Source organism: Leptonotus elevatus, chromosome 4 (assembly GCF_054856555.1).
Source record: "Leptonotus elevatus isolate MCC_2025b chromosome 4, RoL_Lele_1.0, whole genome shotgun sequence".
Lineage (NCBI taxonomy): Eukaryota > Metazoa > Chordata > Actinopteri > Syngnathiformes > Syngnathidae > Leptonotus > Leptonotus elevatus.
Genome location: NC_141242.1, coordinates 12,789,445 through 12,808,216, shown reverse-complemented (window position 1 = coordinate 12,808,216; position 18,772 = coordinate 12,789,445). Strand labels below are relative to the sequence as shown.

Here is an 18,772-nt window from a genome sequence, read left to right as displayed (position 1 = left end):
CGATATCCAGTTGTGCAAGTTGGATACTTTCCCTGCAAAGTAATTGGAATTCATAACAGAAGATTTGTGGTAGTTTTAGTCATGATACAAATGTTTTCTCATAAACACACATTCATGAATTGAATTTACGTTAAAACAAAATGTTTTTGCTTCACTTTTTTACTTAATCCCACAAAAAAAGGATGTTTTAATATTGAAATGATCTTGAGTAGGACACATAATTCTAACTTTAATATTTGAATGACAAAAATGCCAAAACAGCCAATATGGGGTTACCATTTCGATGATGATATGCTGCCCTCAATCTCTACTTTGTTGTCGCAGTCTTATTTGAAACCTAAATTTTAGAGTTGTTGTTTTATTTTGGTTTTCAATTGGTAATTGCAAAGTGAAAGTTCTGCCTTTTTCTGTAAAATGGTCTGTCGTTGGTTTCATAGAAAGTACTGGTGATATTGGTTACTTGGTTTAGATATTGGTGAGTGGTCAATAATTGAACACTCATATTGGTATTAGTCTGAAAAAAAAGTAGTATCGAACGTGCCCATTAAAAAAATAATAATAATTTAATATATAATTCAAACTTTGATATATGAATGACCTTTAAAAAGGCAATAATGGCAAAACAAGAAATTACAAATGATGAACTACATTTTTAACATTTGTAAAGAGGTCTATTTTCCATTCAACGTTTCTTTTGTGTGTAGGTCATGGATTCGCCCCATTATTATTTGATTATCATATCTCTATGAAATAATCAAGATTACTGAACCGTATATATGCTGTGCTGTGTGTGTTCGAATATCCCTGTGTGTTTCACACTTTGTTGTGTCTTGTTGCCAGACGCTGCAAGTGCTGGTGCACGGCGAGGGTCCCGATGTGACGCCCGTCAAGGTCCTGAGCTGTGACACCATCTCGCAGGTGAAGGAGAAGATCATCGAGCAGGTGTACAGGAACCTGCCCTACACCACGCGGCCCAAGGTGGACAGCGTCACGCTGGGTGAGTGAAGAGTTTACAGTCGGCATTAAGGCTTTCAAAATGTACGCGGGGGGGTGTGGGGGGGGGGGGGGGAGCCTGACATGAAACGATGTCAGCATACCTCGTTCAGCAGTTAAAGGAAGAACCTTACTGTCAACAGTTATATGTCACTTAAAAAATAAAGTTATTAGAGGGTTGAGAACGGAAGCTAAAATAGCTAGTTGCCAATGACAAGTAGCCGCTGCTTCATTGCAGGCGTGACATTTGGATAAGAATTGTGCAGCAAATCTTTATCTTATGATGGGAAAATGTCAGAGAAATGTTATTAAGATACTTGGGAACAGTTTGAAATTGTATACAAAACGTTTTCATGTATCCTTAAAAGTTACAAGGAAGCATTTTTTTTCTACATCCAAACTAGTAAATCTAGGGTCGTCAGTTAAAGAAAAGAAAAAGTGTTATTTATTTATGTATGTATTCATTTTATTTGATTTTATTTTGTCAGAAACAGGTTTCTGACAGTTTTTTGTTTTGTTTTTTTACCATCTGAAGCTTGTTGCTGCCAGGGTTTCATTTTATACTGTCACAAGCCTGTTTCATCCTGGCACGATTCGGGCGTTTAGGAAATGTCCATTTTTTGATTTTTTTATCATTTTTAAAACATTTATTTAACCATATAAAATGCCATTTTTCAAGGGAATCCTGGCCAAGAGAGAGATTTAGATTTCTAGGTTGTTGAGGGTTTTTTAACTGGCAGAAAGGTCTAAAAAAAATTAATTAATTAATTTAATTTACAAGACGAAAAATTCCACAAGCAGAAATGTGCTTCTTACAGTTAAAAAAATAAATACATTTTACTGCCTTCCCTGGAATGTGCTTCCATATAAAAGCATCACAGTTTGGGCTTCTTTTTTTTGTAATGATTCCTCCACAGATGGCTACCACATTATGGCAGAGAGAGGATATTTCATCATAGCAATCGGAAAAGTTATTTACTGCCACATAGGGAAACGTCTGGCAGCTCGGTACAATATGAACAATACAATTCTTTAAATATCATTTACATTAAATAAGTTGGTTTTAGCAAGCAGATGCTAGCAGCAGATGATGTCAACAGCATCCTAGCTGGAAGTTAATGGCTAATGACCAGAGAAGCTTGTCAACAACTGGCAGGTTCGCTGCACTAAAAACTAAAGGGCCAGTAATTTTACTTTTATCTTAGTTTTAAACATACTCTTAAACTTGCACGGCAGTTCAAAATTACACTTCCTTCCTACTGAAAATGTTGGGGGAATTGTTCATTTCTTTCAGCTCTGAATCGACTTATTCAGTCGTAGCAGCAAAAAGAAAAGCTTTTATTCGCTAAACAAAGTTGCAAAGTTGCAAACCTAGGGGGAGCCGACTTCAAAAGCTCAAATCTCCACAGACATTTTTACCACATCAAAGACTCCCCCCCCCCCCCCCCAATTCCCACGCGCGCAGCCGATCTCGTTCCGTTCTGCGTTTCAGATAAGTGCAGATCTGTCGTCTTTCGTAGCGCATCGGGACGATAACCCTCTCATGTGGCGCTAATTGTAAATGAGCCCCAACCCAGGTCTGCGCCGCCGTTAAATCTCATCTCCATTCAGAAGTGTTGAGCTGCCAATCAGCTTTGGAATTACATTTAGAACATTTCTGACAAAGTCAGCTATCTAGTCTGCACACAGCAGCAGATTTGATCAAAATTTATAAATGTGCGTTTCTTTTCATTTGTGGCTGCAGCGCAGTGCTGCTGCGGCTGCTGCTGAATATTATATACTGTATTTATATAGTATATGCAAGATGTAAATAGCCATACTGTACACGTGATAACCTAGACCTGTAAATAAAAATACAAGTAGCGAGCAGAATGTATAACCAGGTGCAAGTTGTGGTACTTTTGCCCAAAATACTCAAGGAAAAGTAAAAACTATGCCGCATTAAAACTACCCTGACAAGTCAAATCCAAAGAGTTACTTAAGTACAAATAACGGCATAAAAGTAGTTTGTTTCTAGTTACCCACCTCTGGTGGTGAACTTCTTTTATTTATTTATTTTTTTCTCTCTTCCACAGAATGGCGCCCAGGCTCCACAGGCCAGATTTTGTCCGATCTGGACTTGACATCCCAGAAAGAGGGCAGATGGAAACGCATCAACACACTGGCTCACTACAACGTACGTAACGCTCTTGTAATTTTATGACTTGTTTTTCCTCAATAATCATTTTCATTCCTGTAACATTTTTATTTTGTTTTTTTATTGTGAACTTTACGCTTATAGCATTACAACAATTTCCTCGACGACTTTTCTCGTAATACACTAAACTTCTCAGTATTCATCGGGGGATGTTAACTGAGCCCTGCCGCGAATAGAGAAAGGGGTTCGTAATTGCTTGTAGATGCCACAAAATGGCGGCTAAGTATATAAAATGGAGGGTATCATAAAAAAGAAGTTGCATTGATGACTCCAATAGTTCAAATGTTCAATTGGGTGAAGGCAAGGGTTTCATTGTATTCCATTTGAACTGGTTTATTTATTGTGGTCTTCAACAACATATAACATTCAGCAAAGCATCAACACCATGCATCTAGCATGTACGCTGTCATTAGCCCATGTTACACTGTATTCAGTATTTCAATTCAACACAAACAAACCACCCTCACATGAGGTATTAGCTAGCCTACTCGAATAAGGATCTTTGCTCACTTTAGAAGTACACACCAGAAAGAAAAAAAAAATCCAATCCCTCCTCACCACCATTGAGAGAAGCCCTCTAAATCTTCCTTTCACCGCATCGACCCTGTGAAAACAAAGGTCAGCCACAAATATCCCCCTTCAGTGCTGCCTTTCATGCGCTTAAATCTTCATTCTTCTTCGGTGCCCTGCTCTCGTTAACTCTTGTATTGTCCGCTAAAAGCTGAATCCATGGGCCATACGTGCGTGCCACTAATGCTGCTGTTTGGGAAGAAAATGGCCTGCAAACATGCCCATGTTGAGTCCCGCCATGGTTGTTGTCTTGTCCACTCGATTGTATTGATTATGAATTAGTTTCGGGTTGTGAAAGAAGATGATGTGAGGACTAGGTGTGTTGTTACCTCAACCAAGAAGTTTGTGTTGAGGAGCCTCTTTGAAATAAACTTTAGAAGGAGGGGCCGAAAAAGAAATCGTTCATTTTTTGTGAGTCATGATCGATGATGATTATGAGAATAAAGTCATGCTCACAATATTATAACTTTATTTTCATTACGCTAGGTTTTTTTTTTTTTTTTTTCTGTTGATTTAGAACTTTTTATGCAAATATTACAAATTCTTGTGCCATAACGATTTTTATTAAATACTTGATTTCTGCATTACAGATTTTTTTTTCTTATATTACAACTAAATTCTTGTAACGTTGCAGCGTTATTCTCAAAAAATATTTTTGCCCCAAACTTACTCTCACGGTGTTCTGATTATTTTGTAGTATTTTAACTTTTTTCTCAAATTTTGAAACACAATTCTTCTGTATTATATTTTAACTCAATATATCTCATGTTTCCAATAATATATATATATATTTTTTTTTTTTAGTAATTGGGCTGTTTTTTTAATTTTTATTTTATTTTCACAATATCGGACAATATTAATAAAAAAAATTCTCGTAACTTTACGCTTTTGTACTTGAAAATTACAAGTTTTTTCTTAGATGTATAGTTCTTAATAAAAGTAATACAAAAATCGGAAAATAAAAAAAATTAGCAATATTAAAGGATCTTTTTGCAGTTTGTAACTTTTTTACGCTCTCAAATTTTGTACAACTCGTTCATGGTGCGCGTGTGTGTATGTGCACGATCTTAAAGCAACAGCCACCATTGACAAAGACATGACTTCAAATAAAGTTAGAAAAACTGTGCCCCTCCCCAAAGAAACTGTGGAGTGTGAGGGTCTGCGCACTCTAATATAAAGGTAAGATAAAATCTTTTAGGTGTAGTCAGAGTAAAACAGTCAGGGCTCTTTGTACTCATCTGGGCATTGTTGGAGCATGCATGACGTAAAAAAAAAAAAAAGCTTAAATATTACCTTTTTAAACTGCACAATGCACCTTTAATGGCTTTTTCATTGTTGTTCAGCATGAGCCTAATAACTCTTCTTCTATCAATTACGCTATTAATTGCAAACAATATTTAGAAAATAAATTTTTTATTTTATTGTTCAAAAATATCATTCTATATAATAGTTTCTTACTATGTATTTTATTCTCTCTTTTAACCAATCTGCTGCGTGCTGCAGATTTTCCCCTCTGGGTAACATCAGAGGATTAATTTATATTACATATCACTGGTGTCTAGCCAAAACCTTGTACTTCCAACATCGCCACTTTTCAAGAGACGCCAAAAACATATATTTTTTAATATATGTATTTTATTTTTTACCGGCCATTAACATTGCATCATCAAAGTATGGAAGAGGATTAGGGCCAGTGAAGAGAGGAAAAAAAAAGTTTGGCAGGATTCTCACTTTATTCTCAGCTTTCTCACTTTAAAGTGAGAATTCTTACTTTATTCTCAAAATTCTCACTTTAATCACAGAATTCTGACTTTAAATTGTCACAATTCTGACTTTAAAGTCACATTTCTGACTTTATTCTCAGAGTTCTGACTTTTAAGTGAGAATAACTTTAAAGTGAGAGATTAAAGTGATAATTCTCATTTTAAAGTTAAAATTCTGAAAAATAAAGTCAAAATCCTGCCAAACTTTTTTTTTTCTCTCTTCACTGGCCCTAATCCTTTTACGTATCAAAGAGAAAAAGCCATTTTCAACACTTTATATTGGGCAATTATTTGTAAATAATGACACCCACACATGTAGACTGACCAAAACTATAGATTAAAAAAAAAAAAAACGCCAGTGATATTATATTGTCCTTGGTGGAAGTCTGGTCTCTTCTGAGTAGTTATGTTGTGTTTCCCGTCTCCATTGCGTTGCAGGTCCGCGACAACGCCACCTTAGTCTTGTCACGAGTGCTCCACACGCAGCAGAACTACGATCAGAACCAGGAAAACCACGAGGAACGTACGTGTTTTGAAAGGATGACATTTCCCCAGGCCTCCACCCACATCCCCGCTCTCATTTAGCATGCTAATTCATCTTTTATTTCCAGCCGCACTTTTTAGATTACTTTCAAATGAGATGCATTTTCTTCTCATGTGCATTTCATAAAAGCTGATTTTCACCCCAACGTTTGTCTTTGAAGTCCCGGGTGCTTGTTGTGATCCGCACGCGTTCGTGAGGAGCGTGTGCGTTCGTATGTGAGTGGCGTAACTGTTCAAGTGTTGTTTCAGGGAACGCTCTGTTGGAAGACGACAAGGTGTTTCACCTGGTGAGGCCCGCCGACGAACTGGATGAGATCAAGTCCAAGCGGGGCAGCATTAAGGACAAGTCCATGACCAAAGCCATCACTGAGATTTATCTCACTCGACTGCTGTCTGTCAAGGTGCACATTTCTTCTACGCTTGACCATTAATTGTCCGTTCATTTCACAGAATCAATTCAACTCAAGTCAACTTTTATGCTTACGTTTTCTTCATCTTGATTTTCAGGATTTACTTCCCTTTTATTTTCTATCCACACATCCGATTCCTATTATCCTCCATCTGCCATTGTTAGTTATGCATTTTTTCTGTGAACTACTTTCATCATACTTCTTATTTGCTTTCCCAATTGAGGTTGTACCGCCACCTGTTGCTTCGGCAGCTTGCAAATACGTTGTCATGGGGGGTGGAATATATTTCTTGTTGCCATTAACCCCAAGCAAATACTAAAATAGTTTCACGTCTTTTCTGCATTTGAATGTCCCCAGTGCTTCTCTGACTCATTCGGCTCCGCTGTTTCCTGTAGGGAACGTTGCAGCAGTTTGTGGACGATTTCTTCCGCAGCGTGCTGTGCTCCGGGGCAGTGGTGCCGCCGGCGGTCAAATATTTCTTTGACTTTTTGGACGAGCAGGCGCTGAAGCACAACAACGTAGATGATGAGACCATCCACATCTGGAAGACCAACAGGTACTGGTTTCAATGGGTGGGAAATTTGGAAGGGAAAGTTGTATGCTTTTGTTGGGAATTAATTTTTTATTTATTTATTTATTGACTGTTACAGATGTCAAAGATCCATTTTAACTGGGCTGGCAGTGAATGAGTTCAAAAGTATGCACAGTGAGCTCCCACATATTTGTGTGTAGGCTTTTGCAAATTCACCTATATGAGAGGATTATTTATTTATGTATTTATTCTTTTGAGGAGATCTGAAAAACTTGTTTTTGTCAGATCAGGCCAATGCCTGTCTAATGTAAAAATATTGCTTTGGCGCCATCTAGTGGCATCTAGCTGGAAAGCACCTGTTGAAGTGAGGCGAGGCATTTCATTTCGTCAGGCAGAATTCTGTTCTCATTTTAATTATTAAACAATATTGCAACTGTTTTCTTAAAAAAACGTAATATTTTATTTTATTTTTTTACTATGAATTTTTTTTCCTCACATAATCTTGCATTTTAAATATTTTTATGCTACGATAATTGTTGTACTACGACTTTTTTTGGGGGGGGGAATAACTTTTCCTGTAATATTACTTTTTTTTCATAATATGACTTTATGTTTTTTAGCATTCAAAGTTTTTTTTATTTTAATTGATTATTTTATCCTCATAATTTACAATTTTTTTCACATAACGTTGCTTCTATAGTCTCATAACTTCATAACATTTTTCTTGTAGCACTACATGATTTTACTCTCAACTTCAAAGCGCTGTTCTCATAGTATTGCAATTTCATGCTTAAAAAAATGTATTCCTGTGATTTAGACTTTTTTCAATCCAGGACTTTATTAAATTGTTTTTGTATGAAATCTTTTTTTTCCCCTCGTTTTTGTTCTTGTACAGTAATATTACGATTATAAGTTATTTCTTGTCAAATTGCAGCTTTATTTTCCTGGTATTTGAACTTTTTATCTTGTTAAACTACAAATTGATTGTCACAACTTGATTCTCAAAATGTGACAACTTTATTCTTGTAACGTTTTGACTGCTTTCTTGAACAGCATTTCAGTTGTTGACACAACGGCGCAGGAGAATTGCACCTTTCCCCTATTCTCTTTCACAAAGCCATCTTCCCACCTCTGTTATGTCTTTCCAAGTCCACAAGGAAAATGTTTTATTCAAGCCCATCGAAATCCCTGGTTCTGGAATAACCCGCAGTAATATTCTCCATCCATTCCTGTGCAAAGTCTCCAAACTTTGAACATTAGCGTCAAATTCGGAAACGCTGAAACACGCACGCTTGAGGTGTCTAATCCACATCTGCGTCTGGAGTTCAATCGAGTAACTCTCCCAAGAAACAAAAGTTGATTATCCAAGATGGAGATGCATACAGATGCGCAAATGCGCCTCGTTGCGTTTTTTCATTTGCAATCCCGCCGCTCCCGTGTGACATTTGAGCGCATAAATTAGTGTCACGCCGGCAAAGTCTGGGGGCGCCTCAGACAACGTGTTGCATGTCGATGTCTGTGATTGACGCCAGCGAAAAAGAGCGAGCGCACTGGCACAAGGACAGGCGATGAGCGATTTAATTACTCGGCGCCGCGCACTCGGCATCCAGCCGTCATGTTTATCAAATCAATGCAGGGCCACGTATTAAATATGAATGTGTGTACGAGGCAGAACAACAAACAAACATGGTAATTGTGTCCCAAGCTAATTTAATTGTGGGATTGTTGCAACAGTGTTATTTTTATGCTTGTGTTGTAAACCCTCCTGAGGTTTTTTGCCCACCCGGTATGTATTTTATTTTACACTCTGCGCTTTTCATGTCTCACTTGGATCAGATCAGGGAGAATGTTATGGCTTTTTTTTTTATGTATACATCCTTATTTTGGAAAAGAATGAAGCTGCTGTTTTCTGCTCAGAGGGGAAATCAGTTCGCGTAGTCGAGCGTTGCGCACATGCCGTCTGTAGAGTTAAAGTTTTTGTAGGACTTTTAAAGGTCAGGCTTAGGCGAGGCCTCGACAAGCCTCGCTGGCTGTTGCTCAGCTCAGATCCCTTTTGTTTGCCTTTTGGAGCTCTTGTGTTTGTCTTTTTTGATTGTAGTGGATGTGAGAGCGCTAAAACCTTCCACTGAATTATTCATGATCAAGAATTGACTTAAAGTAAATGCTATTGATTCTGTTTCAACGTGCCATAATGCCCTGGCTTTCCCAGTTGCTCAACTTTCACGGCAATTTTTTTTAAAATGTATCCAACCATGCAACTTAAAGAATGAATAGCTAATGTTACTTCTTAACTCATTCACTCCTAGCCATTTTTCGCTGAAGCAATCCCCTTCGCTCCCGGCTGTTTTACTGGATTTTGACTGATTTTGCAAGGCACACAGAATATTGGGTTCTATTGCTATAAAAACATGTAACCTACCAAAAGAAAGGTTAGAGTCTCTTCTTTCATCAGAAAAAAGTATATTTCTATCTGTTTCCGTTTTGCAGCAATTAACATTATAACATAGCCATCATTATTCACAAATCTGTTTAAAACAGTGGGGGGGAAGCCTTTTTGCAACATGGCCCTGGTTGATCTCGTATACTCTGCTGCCACCTGATGGCCGTTTTTGTAATTACTACCACTGCTTCAACCATTATGTACATTTATTTGAGAAGCCGCATCAAAGCCTTCTTTATGCTCTAGCATAAAAAACGTATAAATACGTCTTTGGGACACTTAAGACATTAAAAATAGAACATATTTATACGTTTTTGGGAGCAACTGAGTTAATTAATATGCAAACGTGTCAGACAACGCAAAACCTCTAATCATCATTCATCAATCTTCTGTTTGCTGCTTTCGGAGATTTAAGATGGGTCATTGTGTAAATTGTTGCTTCTATTACATAATGGTGCAGAACAACTCTCTTACAAACACTTTTTGGGACGATCAAGATTTGCTTGGTTGTTTAATTTCACACTTTCACGCGGCTGTTTGTATACAAGCCACGACAAAGTCAGTTTACACACAATATGTCACCTTTTCACGTTTCTTTCTCATGTATTTCCTGCAGCCTGCCTCTGCGCTTCTGGGTGAACATCCTGAAGAACCCTCACTTCATCTTCGACGTCCACGTGTCGGAGGTGGTGGACGCCTCGCTCTCCGTCATCGCGCAGACCTTCATGGACGCCTGCACCAAGACCGAGCACAAGCTCAGTCGGGTGAGCACAAACGCTATTAAGTGAACAGCCTACTGTTTGCATAGGTGGAGAGCAAAATCACAGCAATTGGCACTCCCCCACCCCCACTTATTTATTTTTTTACTTTTAATATTGCAGATATTAAAATAATTTAAACAGCTAAATATGATTCCAAAGCACTTTTATATATTTCAATACTCAGAACATCACCCTTACAAATTATTGTATTTCGGCAAACATTTTTTTGACAATCACTTCAACATACTTCCTTGACACCAATTCCTGCTTAGACAGTACTTTGGCGTCATCTTGTGGCACCTTAGGGCATTTCAGAAACGGCACATAAACCACCAATAAGTGGGTTTTTTTTTTCTTTCACCTGGGGATTGTTTCCACAGGAAAAATTATGCAAAGTGAATTTGTGAAGAGTGAACTGTAAATATGTAGAGGAATAATGTGCATGCAAAAGCAAGATGGATGGTAAAGGTGAAACAAAGGCAATCAATCCACTGTAATAAGTTAACTGTAATAAGTTAATGGTAACTCAACTTAAAGGTGGCAAGATTTTTGAGATACAAGCCATCACTCAGCCGATTTTTTGTTGTTTTCTTGAATTATGAACAAAAAAGTCACTCCACAACAAGTAGCAGATTTATACATTGTATATTTAAACACACCAACTTACCAAAGTCTGCTAGCTTAATGCTAACGCACAAGTAGTTATAACCATTTAGCACCACATGCAGACAAGTAAAATAATACCCATAGGCATATATATTCTTTATCTTCTGCACAAAAAAACGACTGTTGTGAAGTATTATACTGCCCCCTGGTGGCCAAAGCACACCGAAAAAAGGCAGCACAACGTCAATAAGCATTGAAATATAAAAACAATTCTTTCCTTTCTATTTTATTATGTTATTACTATATGTTTTTATGAAGTACAATACTGTCGAGTCATTTATTTTGTAATGAATAACATTTTCAGTTAACCTCACTGATTTGACATCCGAGTATTTTGAGTTATGTACATGTCAAAGGAACAAACTGAATTCATAAGTCAAGGCGCCGCCGTTGTTCTTATGCGCAGGACTCCCCGAGTAACAAACTTCTCTATGCAAAAGAGATCTCGACCTACAAGAAGATGGTGGATGAGTAAGCGCCGTCAGCAATTTCCTGTCGCAGATGTTGCCGTCCGTGTCTTTCACAGTCTGAGCCTTGTGTGTGTGTGTGTGTGTGTGTGCGTGCGTCAGTTATTACAAGGGCATCAGACAGATGGTCCCCGTCAGTGACCAGGACATGAACACTCATCTGGCAGAGGTCTCACGGGTAAGACACCCGCACACAGCCTTCATTTTTCCTTTTTGATTACGCTGCTAATACTGGCGGGGAAAAACACGCAAGGTTTAGCTCCGAGACCGTTTTGTTTTAAATGATTGAAGTTATGTTGTCAGTTTTTTATTGTGTGACGGTTGTGGGTTTAAAAAAAGAAAAGAAAAAGTACACATATTTATGTACCAAAGCTGAAGTCGAGTTTACGTTCCCTCCTCGTTAAGCCTTATGATTGTTCCTGTGGTCTTTTTGTTTTGCGGCAGTCTCACACGGACAAGCTGAACACACAAGTGGCTCTCCATCAGCTGTACCGGTACGCCAGCAAGTACTACGACGGGGTAAGAGCCCCAAAGGCGGTCTATTCCACTCAACGCACCACTGCCCGCTTTTGTTATTACTTTCCCCCCCGCCCACCTCCCCTTGCTTGACATGCCTGACGAGTGATTGCGTGCAATTTTAATTGGAATCATTTCTCTAGGATGTGAATTGGAAAATTGCTCCCGGGGAATTGATTTTTTTTCTTCTTCTTATGTTTTAAAGTGTCCGTTGTGTGTTGCCACTTGAGGTCACAAAAAAGGAGGAATCAACAAAAGCTAATGAAGAAGTAGGATTAAAATTTAAATTAGAGCTCCCGACTGTTGTGTTGGACAGAGCACACAAAGTTGGAAGGAAGTCCGAGCGTCGGGGGCAAAGTTCATTTCTGGCTTATTTTTTGTTGTTTTGTTGTGCGAGCAAGCAGTTATCATGAATAGCTGGTGAAAAAAGCATCACATTAATAGTAGTTGAATGTGTTCTGTCACCACATTCAAAACACAAAACTCTTGTATTCCCCCATTTAGATGAATGGAAATGTCATTCATTAATCGGTTCCAGCCTTTCAAAAACGCCGACAAGTATACTTATCAATTATGTTTTTCAACAACTTTACTGATGCATAACCGCCAGTAGATGGCATCGATACACCATTTTAAATGTGATCAGCACATTTTGAGTCCACTGACAGAAACGGCGGCTCCATTTGTGCAACCAAACTTTTTTCTACTACTGGTTGTAAAAGATCAGAAAAAGGTAGAATCAAACTTTTTTCCCTTTCGGGTGAAAGGAGAGTCTTTTCTTTCATTTGGTAGATTCGGTTTATCTATATACATTAGTGGTGCGAAATTAGTGCGTTCATTTTGAGTTAATTTAAAGTTCCTTTAACTGGGGGAATTCCAGACACGTCCGCGTCAAAATTTTGCAGTAATAATAATGCATAAACTTTTGGAGACTGGGGTTGTATTTTACAATTTTTTAAAAGTTACTTCATGTTAAAGCTTAGATAGCTCTTAATATGAAAAAAGAAAAATGCACTGAGCTGTCACTGTCTTACAAATGCAATTATGCCATCTAGTGGCCTCAACACAAATCAATATCACACTAGTTTTTACAGTACACTAAATCTTTTTAATTTTAACTAAATTTGATGAATTATGACGTTTCTGCATCAATGACTAAAAGGTGCAGCCATATTTCTTAATTTTTTTCCCCACTTTTATGTTAATAAGAGTATGAAAACTTAGAAAAATATATTTCATTGTACATTTTATTGTGCATTTAGAACAGATATGAAATATGCAATTAATCGTGAGTTAAACTTTGAAGTCATGGGATTAATTACCATAAAAAAATATATTCGCCTGACACCCTTAATATATGTGCCGATCTCATTTAAAATGGTGTATCGATGCCATCTAATGACAGTTATGCATCAAAAAGTTGTTGAAAAAGATAATTGATAAGTATACTTGTCAATCATAATCATTGAACACAATATCCTGTGGCTCTTGAAAATGTCAAAATGCTCTAAAATGTCTGATTATGGTCAAAATGTTAGTCACAATAATTTTTTATCAACATTGTAATCAATCACAATTGTTAATCACAGATATTCATCAAGTTAGCAATTGTATTATTACTATACTAATTATTGTACTACTTTTTAACAAACAATACTGAAGTTGACTAGACTAACATTTCGAAAGGTGGAGGGATGCGTTGGAAATGAGAGGAATGAAAAAATTCTAATTTAGCTCGAATTTAATATTTACTCAGGGCTAACTTAGCACATACGCTATTCACTTGTTTAATGTCACCTGCCTAGCTTAATGAAGACTTAACACTGCGTCGCCCCCTGGTGGTCGGCTGACTACTGGTTGAGAAAGCGCTTAACGAGATATGCAACAGAGCAGGGGTGCTCAAGTTCGATCCTCGAGACCCCCTACCCAGACAGTTTTCCATGTTTCCCTCCTGCAGCACAGCTGAATCTAATGATCAGCTAATCAGCAAGCTTCGCAGAAGCCTGATAGCGTGCCTGATCATGAATCAGGTGTGTTAGTGGAGAGAGACATGGCAAACGGGCTGGATAGGGGGCTCTCGAGGATCGAGCTTGAATTTTAAATGTAAAAATCACCAATGGACAGGTTAATTGGATTGTGGCAACATCGTGATCAAAATTCAAATGCAGGTATGTATCTTCAAGGGCTACACGATATCAAAGAAATATGTGATATGGGTATTTAATATTGTGATATGGAATATTAAATGTATATAAAGAAATGACATTTTTAATTTTCTCTTGTGAAATAATCTTTTTTTTTTTTCATGCTGCAAAATATGTAGGCTCAATGTATTTTTAGCTAATTAATTGTAATAATGTATTATTTTTATTTTATTTTTAACCAATGCCCTTAGCTGTATACTGTTATTAGCCCCTTCTTTCCGCTGGTCTTTATTTTATTTTTTTTTTGATTTTGCCCCTTTTCCCACATAAGAACAACATGGGGGGGGGGGGGGTTATCTTATGTAACATTTCTAACATGAACATCATGCAAATCAACTTGGGATTGTGATTGGTTAGCTAAGGTCCAATCGTGAACCAGAAGTGTTGACATCATCCAAATGATGCGTTTTCATTGGTTTAGATATGTCATGTCCACTGCAATCATCCGCGGGTCCGAAGTGGTTAAGGCTGCTCACTTTCTTACTTGGCGTCTCTCCACCTCCTCCCAGATCATCTCATCCCTGGACGAAGACCCGGCGGCGCAGAGTAAGCAGCTGACCCGGCGGCTCCAGCAGATAGCAGCCGCCCTGGAAGACAAAGTGACTGATCTCTAACGTGCAAACGGAGACGGGCGGGATCATCGGTGGGATCCTGCCAGTGACTACAGGGGCTTATTTCTTCTTGTTTTCCGCTTGATAAATCAGAGAGAGACGGCAGTGGCGTGCATTATTGCCCTGGGACAATATTCTAATAATAATAATAATAATGTTCTCCTGTGTGGCATATCATTGAAATGCATACGGAGAGCAAAGCGAGTTGATGTGCTAGACTGTCAAAAAAAAAAAAAAAAGTACGCCTTAAAGCTTACTTGCCAAACCTCAAGCACGCAACGCGAGAGAAAGAAGTAAGCCCCTGTGGCAGGGGATAATCAGATGTTCAATTTCTTTTCCTTCGGAGAATTGTATGATCTATTTTTTTTTTATCTGTCTTTATCGCTGAAAAAGAGAGCTTTATAAGGAAACAAAAAACTTTTTAAATGGATCACGCAGTGGTGCGGATAGTGTTTTTATGATTCCACTTGTTAGGAGATTTTAATGTGTGCGCGTGTGGGAGCGTTTGCGGATGCGTGCACACGGGATGCCTAAAGTCGGGCGTGAGGGCCGAGAGGCGCCCGCTTCCTGTCGATGCCCCCCCCCTCCACCCCCACCCTACGTCCCACGTTGACAGGAGCTCGCGCCCTCGCCAAAGGGTCCTCACACAAGGACAATGTACAGGCTCTTATGAATGACGGCTCGACAGTATCTATATTTTTTATGTCGTTTATTTTTGAAGCCGTGCGTGCTTTGTGGAAGCCACTAACAGCACAGACTGTCTCCCTTTAGTGTTCAGTGCCATGGTACATTCCACTTCAAAAACAAAGCACAGAAGAACATTTCAATCTCTCTCTCCTTAATATATTTTTTTATTTTTTGCTGCTATCTTAACATTTTCATTCACATCAACCCTGAAATGAGCTACCATCAAATCCAATCAGCGTCCAAATACCACCAGAATTTAGTAGGGTTTCACTCGTCGTAAGGTCAAAAATTTAATTGCAACAAACCACATCATGTCGCATATCAAATTAAAGGTCCTGTTAGAGGCTTTCCAAATGTGTAATTATTTTGTCAATACACTCTCATGTAATGACAAAAGAACCTTTTTATTTTCTTGAAAAGGTCACCAATATCCATTTTTCTACCATTCCAGGCAAATCCTGCTAAACTCTGGCGAGAAAAGGCTCATAAATCATATCCGCCTATGGTAGCAGTTCAGCAATAGAATAATAGTCAGTATGTTTGTATTTGATTAGTATTAAGATGATCCTGTGCCATTCTTTTGTATGTATATCTGTTGTCCAAATATTCATCAAGCATCTTGCCTCTTGAAGCTATGTAATAGCCCTTTGCTGATTGCTGTCAATAATCTGCCAGGTATGCAGTTGCTACTTAACGCGGTACATAATGAACAAAATGGCTTGTAAATATTCGTTAAATCAACGTTTTTTAGATTATTGTGTGAAAGCAGGGTGGGGCCAGTCGTTGTGACTTTTCTTCATCTGGAAAATGGAGGCCGATGATGATGATGTCTTTGAGGACCTGACCATTCTTGTACGAGTACATGATAACGGTTGAGTGTGTGCCATGGTTGTGTGTGCACCTTTTTACAATTGTGCTCGTGTGTGTGGGCATCATACCATGGTTATACCTGACTAGGTTTTGCTCATGCGTGAGTGTATCTGATCACGGTTGTGTATATACCTTAAAAAAGTTAGGGTATGCACCTGACCTTGGTTGTGTGTGTACCTCACCGTGGTTGTGCATATGCACCGGATCATAATTGTGTAGACCTTCCCATGGTTGTGTATGTATCCCAACTCTGCTTGCTGTATACCTTACAATAGTTCTATGTGTATCTGACAATGAATGTGTGTGTACCTCATATGTGGTTAAGCGTCCACCTTTCCGTGGTTTTGTCTGCACCTTACCATGCTGCGTGTGTGTACTTCTCCATAGGTTTGTATGTACCTGACCATGGTGGTGTGTATACCTTACCGTGGTGGTCTGTGTACCTGACCATGGTTGTGTGTGTACCTTACCATGGTTGTGTGTATGCCTGATCATGTTTGTGTCTATACCTACCCATGGTTGTGTATGTACCTGATCATGATTGTGTGTATGCCTTACCGTTGTTGCCTGTCCACCTGACCATGGTTGTGTGTGTACCTCACCGCGGTTTTGTGTGTACCTGATCATGGTTGGGTGTATAACTTACCGTGGTGGTCTGTGTACCTCGCCATGGTTGTGTATGTACCATAACATGGTTGTGTGTGTACCTGATCATGGTTTTGTGTGTGTGTGTGTGTGTGTGTGTGTGTGTGTGTGTGTGTGTGTGTGTGTGTGTGTGTGTACCTTGTCATGGCTGTGTGTGTACTTTGCCATGGTTGTGTGTGTGCCTGATCATATTTGTGTCTATACCCTACCATGGTTGTGTATGTGTCTGACCATGGTTGTGTATGTACCTGACCATGGTTGTGTATGTACCTGACCATGGTTGTGTATGTACCTTACCATGGTTGTATGTGCACCTGACCACGGTTGTGTGTATACTTTACCGTGGTAGTCTGTGTGTCAGACAACGAATGTGCGTGTACCTCAGTGCGTGGTTGTGTGTGTACCTGATCATGGTTGTATGTGTATATACCTTGCCATGGCTGTGTGTGTACCTTACCATGGTTGTGTATGTACCTTACCATGGTTGTATGTGCATCTGACCACGGTTGTGTGTGCACCTCGTGTGTATTGGCCTGTCTATGATCATGTTGGAACGAGATGATGGTTGTGTGTAGCTGTGGAGACTAACAAGCTCCACAGACCTCTGAGAATGTTAAACCTTGCCTTTGCGAGGGTTGGGGGGGCTGGTGTGCACGGACCTCAAGCCTACCTGTCCCGCCTTGCTGTCTCAGCACGCCCTAACATTCAGAACAGCAGCACTTGGCCCTGCCCACCTAACCTACCCCCCCCCCCCCACACACACACACACACTCTATCTGATGGCATCAGGGGGGGGACTCTGTTGACTCTTCTCACTGGCAGAGTCGATGCAAGAAGCTTCTTTCAGAGCCTTTCTTTGACCAAAAATGTGCCTTATTGAACAGGATGATACATATAATGTTTCTAAATTATTCTCTCGGTAACCTATGATGACGATAGTGCTATAGACACAGCAATGTATTTGGACTTGTGATGTTGTGTGTGCTGTCTAAAATGCTATATGGATGCCCTGCTGCCGCAGTGTGTGCGCGTGCGTGTGTGTGCCAATTAGGGGTGGGAATTGCGATATTTTACTGATAGTATCACGATACAGCAATATTTCATTTATTGCAGTGGTTCGCAAAAGTTTTACACCTAAATAGAAACTTCAACATGATCAAGTAGCATCTCAGACTTAAGCGGTACAAAAAGTTTTTTTTTCTTATGTTAAATTAAATTTTATATATCAAAAGTACTTGAGGTAGGGATGTTTGATACCACCTTTTTTCAGACTGATACCTGCATGAGTATTCACATTTGAGTACTTTACCAATACTGATACCTCTTGTACTTTGATATATAAGATTTCATTGATCACAATGACCCAAAAAATCGTGAACAAAGACCTTTCTTTCTGACGCAGATGTTGGTTCGCTGATGTGTCAAACAGCTGCAGTGTAGCGCCAACTACTGTCAAGGAGGACTTACTGAATGTCAATTTATTATTTTATTTTTTTGCCTTAAGTATTGGTAGCTGGTATTGAAAATCTACATGATAACCAGATGCCTCTGATACCAGTATTGGTACACACCCATCTCTATTGGTACTCGGTGAGTACCGTGTCAAAACCTGAAAAACGTTTTTAAAAATGTTTACCTTGGAATGGTGATGACGATCTTTCGTGGCCTTTTATTTGTTTGTTTTCGTTTTGGGGGGCTCGTCCGGCATTTTTTTTCAATTTTTCTTTTTTACAAAAACAAATAAAATAAACGGCTATGGAAGCTCGTGGACCAAAACATATCCAAATAAATATGTTGGTACCAAACATGGCTAATTTCCAATATATTGAATTTAAAACTAAATCTGATTATTTTGCGTATGCCAGGAGCGTGTGTAGCATACTTTGAGAATCACTGC

General features: G+C 38.8%; 1 protein-coding gene across 1 annotated transcript in view; it reads left to right on the top strand.

Moving 5' to 3' along the window:
* plxnb2b (plexin b2b) overlaps positions 1–17,635 on the top strand; it is a 187,787-nt gene extending 170,152 nt beyond the window's left edge. The window contains exons 30-39 of the mRNA XM_086072633.1: positions 841–997; positions 3,069–3,169; positions 5,962–6,046; positions 6,316–6,467; positions 6,872–7,032; positions 10,065–10,212; positions 11,282–11,346; positions 11,445–11,520; positions 11,787–11,861; positions 14,572–17,635. Coding sequence (XP_085928759.1) covers positions 841–997; positions 3,069–3,169; positions 5,962–6,046; positions 6,316–6,467; positions 6,872–7,032; positions 10,065–10,212; positions 11,282–11,346; positions 11,445–11,520; positions 11,787–11,861; positions 14,572–14,676 — 1,125 coding nt within the window. The 3' untranslated portion in view covers positions 14,677–17,635. The remainder of the gene's footprint in view (positions 1–840; positions 998–3,068; positions 3,170–5,961; positions 6,047–6,315; positions 6,468–6,871; positions 7,033–10,064; positions 10,213–11,281; positions 11,347–11,444; positions 11,521–11,786; positions 11,862–14,571) is intronic.
* The last annotated feature ends 1,137 nt before the right edge of the window (positions 17,636–18,772 follow it).